This window comes from Crocuta crocuta, unplaced genomic scaffold (genome assembly GCF_008692635.1).
Source record: "Crocuta crocuta isolate KB4526 unplaced genomic scaffold, BGI_CrCroc_1.0 scaffold229, whole genome shotgun sequence".
Taxonomy (NCBI): domain Eukaryota; kingdom Metazoa; phylum Chordata; class Mammalia; order Carnivora; family Hyaenidae; genus Crocuta; species Crocuta crocuta.
The window spans coordinates 5,034,553-5,039,742 of record NW_027536464.1 but is presented as its reverse complement, the minus strand read 5'-3'; the positions used below and the strand labels follow the sequence as shown (position 1 = coordinate 5,039,742).

General features: G+C 58.5%; 1 protein-coding gene across 1 annotated transcript in view; it reads right to left on the bottom strand.

Moving 5' to 3' along the window:
- The window catches only part of LOC144218610 (striated muscle preferentially expressed protein kinase-like), a 42,761-nt gene that overhangs the window by 3,943 nt on the left and 33,628 nt on the right, over positions 1–5,190 (bottom strand). The window contains 7 exon segments of the mRNA XM_077748549.1: positions 1–40; positions 130–297; positions 454–576; positions 700–867; positions 1,011–1,127; positions 4,382–4,513; positions 4,827–5,180. The exon segment at positions 1–40 is cut by the window's left edge and continues 384 nt beyond it. Of these exon segments, the coding sequence (XP_077604675.1) occupies positions 1–40; positions 130–297; positions 454–576; positions 700–867; positions 1,011–1,127; positions 4,382–4,513; positions 4,827–5,180 (1,102 nt within the window).

The window sequence follows — 5,190 nt, the reverse complement described above, 5'->3', positions numbered from 1 at the left end:
GGGGCATCTGGGTGAGCAGCAGATGGCAGAACTGAGGAATCTGAGTGGAGACAAAGAAAATCATCACCATGGTACCCGTGGGGCAAAACCCTAGTTCTCTGGCCATCCCCCCTACCCTGTCCCTCTGACCTTGGGTGCCCCTGACGATGACCTTCTCAGAAGGGTTGCTGAAAGGCCCTTGGCCAGCACGGTTGGCACAGGCCACACGGAATCTCACGGTCACTCCGACGGGCAGGTGGGTCACATTGTAGTAACAGTCGGGGATGCCTGAGCTCACGGGGTGCCAGGCAGACTCCCCTGTAGGGCAGCATGGGCAGGGGTTAAGGCTACCGAAGGGGGTGGCCCAAGCTCCCAGGGCTGTCTGTGAGGAGCCCAGGGAGGGCAATCATCTCCCAGAGGCCTGAGTACCTCAGCTCCCACCCCCTGCTCCCACCAGCCTGCCCCGGCCCTCACCGTCCACCCGCCGCTCCAGCGTGTACGTGCAAGGTGCCCGGCTATCTCCCGGCTTCCAGAGCACCAACGCCGTGTCCTGGTAGGTCTGGGGCACCTCAGGAGGCGCTAACTTTCCTGGGATGCCTGGCAAGAGAGGGGGGCCCCAGTGAGCCCCGGTGTGCCAGCTTAGGGGCCCTCAAGCCCTGGCCCACCATGTGCCGTCGCTGCCCCCCTCACCCCCACCCTCAGTCCCTGCCCCAGGCTCACGGGCCACAGCCACGGTACAGGAGCTGGTGATGCTGCCCAGGACGTTGGTGGCTGAGCACTCGTAGAGCCCAGCGTGCCTCTTGCCCGCCCGGGGGATGCTTAGCAGCTGCCGTCCGTCTTTGCAGGACACGATAATCACCGAGGGCTCGGATCGCAGGGACTGCTTGTCTGGAGGTCGAGAAGAACAGGAGCAGCTGCCGAGCGAGACAGCTCCAGAGCCCTCCCCGCGCCAGTTACCACCTCCCCTGAGCGCCCTCTGGCCATGGGACCACTTGCCTGGCCGCTGTCTGTGACCGGAGTGTTCTCCTTACCTTTCATCCAGGAGATGTGGGGCGCAGGGCAGGCGGCTGGCAAGCAGAGCAGGGTGGCTGCCTCTCCCTCCAGCAGCACCTGGTCCTTGAGTTTGATGTGGAAGACCGGAGGGAAGTCTGCGGGGAGGGCAAAGATAGCCTTGGGTCCATGGGAACCCCGGCCTGCTTACTGAGGAGGGAAAGGAAGATGCGTGTGAGAGCAGGTGCCGCCTGCTGGAGGCAGAGTGAAAAGCTGTCTCCTCCCAGTCAGACATGGGAAGGAGAACCCTACGCCATGCCTTCGGGAATTTTCTTTAGGGTGAGTATCACCTTCTCTGGGTGTAGAACTAGCCATTCCTTTCGCTGACTATGGAAGACGCATGGGAGCTACCTCATAATGTTTGGAAAGCGCTTGGAATGGGGCCCGGAACTAAGTAAGTGTTCTATAAGCATTTTTTAAATTTTGGTTTTTACATTTATTTATTTTTGAGAGACAGAGCATGAGTGGGGGAGGGGCAGAGAGAGGGAGACACAGAATCCGAAGCAGGCTCCAGGCTCTGAGCTGTCAGCACAGAGCCCGACACGGGGCTCAAACCCACGAACCATGAGATCATGACCTGAGTCGAAGTCAGACACTTAACTGACTGAGCAACCCAGGCACCCCCGTAAGCGTTTGTTAAATAAAATAAAAACAAATATTGGAACACTATGCATACCCACTCCCTCTGGGGCACCACAGGGCAAGTGAGAGGAGCCAGTGACTTGGGCCTAGGCTCCTGGGCTTGAACATTATGTTCAATCAAAATGTGTCATCTTGAAGGGGCCCCTGCGTGGCTCAGTGGGTTGAGTGTCCAACTTCAGGTCACAATCTCATGGTTTGTGGGTTCGAGCCCCGTGTCTGGCTCTGTGCTGACAGCTCAGAGCCTGGAGCCTGCTTCGGATTCTGTATCTCCCCCCTCTCTCTGCCCCTCCCCCCCCTCATGCTTTGTCCCTCTCTCTCAAAAGTAAAATAAACTATTAAAAATTTTCAAAAAAATTAATATTTAAAAAAATGTGTCATCTTGAAAGATCTATGTCAAGGCAAACAGGGCAAACCCTGGAAGTGTGTCAGCCTCCCTGACCCCTCATCCCACCTGGGGTCTGGGCACACCGTCCTAGACCTTGTACACACTCCTTCGGGTCTTCTGCAAGGACAAGAGACAGTATCCATATGACTTTGGACCATATATTGTCTGTAACTTGAGGAAAATAACACCCAGCTTCTAGGCTATGAGAGTTAATAGAGCTATGGGAAGTGCTCAGCATGTGTCTAACATGTAATAAGTGCTCACAAATGTTAGCTTTTACTGTTGTTAGGATTGCTATCCTGGGGGTACTGGGTGGCTCAGTCAGTTAAGCATCTGACTTCGGCTCAGGTCATGAGCTCACTGCTCATGGGTTCGAGCCCCATGTCAGACTCTGTGCTGACAGCTCAGCACAGAGCCTGGAGCCTGCTACAGATTCTGTGTCTGCCTCGCTCTCTGCCCTCCCCTACTCATGCTCTTTCTCTCTCTCTCTCAAAATTTAAATAAACATTAAAAAAATAAAAATAAAAAAGGATTGCCATCCTGTTGCTATGCCCAGTAGTGGAGCTAGGACCAGACCCCCAGAGAAATAGGCTGTTTCAGCAAAGCTGGCTTCATAGCTGGCTGGTGCATGTGCCCAAGCCTGGGCTGTGGATGGGCCAAGGTCTTTGCCCTCGTACAGCCTGCCGGTGGCTCCTTGGCATCCTAAGGATTCACATTCCTGATCCTTGGGAAGTCTCTTTAGAAAAATCCCAATCTGGTTGATGCCAAGAGGCCAATGCGGGGTGGGGTATGGGGTGCATTTTTTGTATGGGAAGAGAGCTGAGGGGTCAATATCCCTGAGAGGCCCAGCTGCTGCCTGTCTGAAGACCAGGAGGAAGGGGAAGTGGGGAGGAGCTGGACAGGGATGGATGATCAGCCAGAGTGGATATCAAGAGAGCCAGCATGAATCCCCCCTTTCCCACTGTACCCCAGTGTTCCCCAAGGAGGGTTCCCACACCGAGGCGCCAACAATGCAAAGTAAATACAGTTCCATCAGTGGCCTCTCCAGACCCAGTGAGGGTACTGGGGAGAGGGATGGGGCCCAGGAGGAGAGGTGAAAGGTGACCCCAGCTCAGCCCTGCCAGCCTCACCTCCATTCCCCCAGAGGCCAGCCCTAGTTGGTAAAGTGGACGGGGACAGCCTTCTTCCTGCACGGAGGGGGCAGAGGATGAGGTAATAGGACACTGCCTCGGCAGGAAATCAGCTGCACAAGCAAAATGAAGCTGGGAGCGAAGCCCCAGTGGGAAGGCATCAGCTGTCCCCGGGCTTCAGTGCTGGCTTCTCTCTCTCTTTCCCTGCCTTTTTCACCCCTGCCCCCACCGGCTGGCCTCCTTCCCTCCGCTTCCCCCCACTCTAGGCCCTGCTGCCTTGAGAAAGAATTCCCAGATCCCCTGGCCAAAGCTGGACACGGTCACCCTGAGCCCTGCGGAGGCACAGCTGGAAAGGTGCTGAGTGTTATCAGGAAACTGGGGGAGCTCGAAGCCGTGACTGATAAAATCCAGCACACAGCGGGGCTGGGTGGGCCTGCTCCCTTCTGCATGCTGGTCTGGAGAAGCTGCCCCCACTTAAGCCTTTGCTTGTCGTCCTTGAGGAACGAGCCCTTTTCCGGTGGGGACTGGGGTGACCCCAGGTGGAGAATACCTCTCTCCCTGCAGCCCCAGGATATGTGGGCAAAGAATCAGACCAGGGCGCATCCCAACTCCCCCACCCCCCAACAAAGAGCCCTGAACCCTGCTTGTCTCCGCATAAGTGCCTTCTGCGGGGTCAGGGAGGACAGGAAGGGGCAGCGAGGGTGGTCAGGGCTCTGGAGGAGTGGAGAATTGGGGGCACAGTCCAGACTGTGGGCCTCTGGGCTGCAAGAGAAAGAATGCCTTTGTACATACGCGCATTGGGAGGGGGAGGCACAGGTACGATGTTCCAAAGCCACCTCTGGGGTCTGGGGGCCAGAGGCCCACACAGTCCAACTCTCAGCTCCACTTAACCACCAGCTCTGTGACGTGGACAAGCTACTTAGCATGGCTAAACCTGTTTCTTCACCCGTAAGATGGGGATGATGATAAGAATAGTTCTTAAACAACGTGGGAAGGTTAGATGAGGAAGCGCTCGTAAAGCGTTTACTAGGACACTTAGCATTATGAGTCAGTGGAATTCGTTAATGCTATTATTGTTGCTTTCCCGACCTTGGGTCCCTTCCGCTACTGCCCAGGCTCCTCAAGGTGGGGTCCCCCCAGCTCTGACTGCTCCCGAGGCAGGGAGGGGGTTACTCACCCAGCAGGCCTCTATTACCTGACTCACTGCGCACATACGGGTGACCCAAATCCTCCTGGGCACTGGCGGAGAGGTTTGGCTGTGATAAGCCCTTGTCCTTTCGCAGCCGAGAGAGGCCCCAGCGAAGCCGGCTTCGGCTTTCCCCGGGAGCTGCGAAGACCCATGCCCGTAAGCCCTGGCCCAACTGGTGCCAGAAAGCTGCCACCTCCCTGCGGCCCTCAGCCCAGAGAAGGAGAGAACTTCTAGCCCCCCACCCCATGGCCTGCTCCCACACCAGCCTGTGCTGCCCCCTGGCCTCCAGGGGACCCAGCCCTGCCAAGTCCAAACTCAAGGCCTCCAGCTCTTCCTCCCAGAGCCTCCCTCCAGCGCTCCCACCCTCTTCCGGGCCCTGCACCTGTCATCTCAGCTCCACAGCCCCACCCCAGACGCACGTGTTCACACATTTACCGCCCGGGGCCCTCACCTGAGGAGCCCGATGTAGCGCTGGCCTCGGAGCCCAGGGACTCTGCGGAAGGCGTGCCGGCGCCGGCCTGGGCCGCCAGCTGGTTGTGCGCGAGGTCGAGGCGTCGCAGACTCTCGCCCTCCGACGTGGCCCTGCGCAGCCGTCCAAACAGCGGCGTGCTGCGGCCCGATGCGCCCCCTGAGTCCTCGCTGCTGCCGCTGCGCTGCAACCGGCTCGACAGCCGCTCTAGCGTGGAGCTGAGCCGCCTGCGCACGGCCAGCACCGGGGAGCCGCGCGCCGAGCTGCCGCCCTCCGAGCTCTCCCCGTCCCCAGCGCGGGCCTCCCAGGCCGGGTGGCGCTGCGCGGGCGGGGACCCCCGCAGACG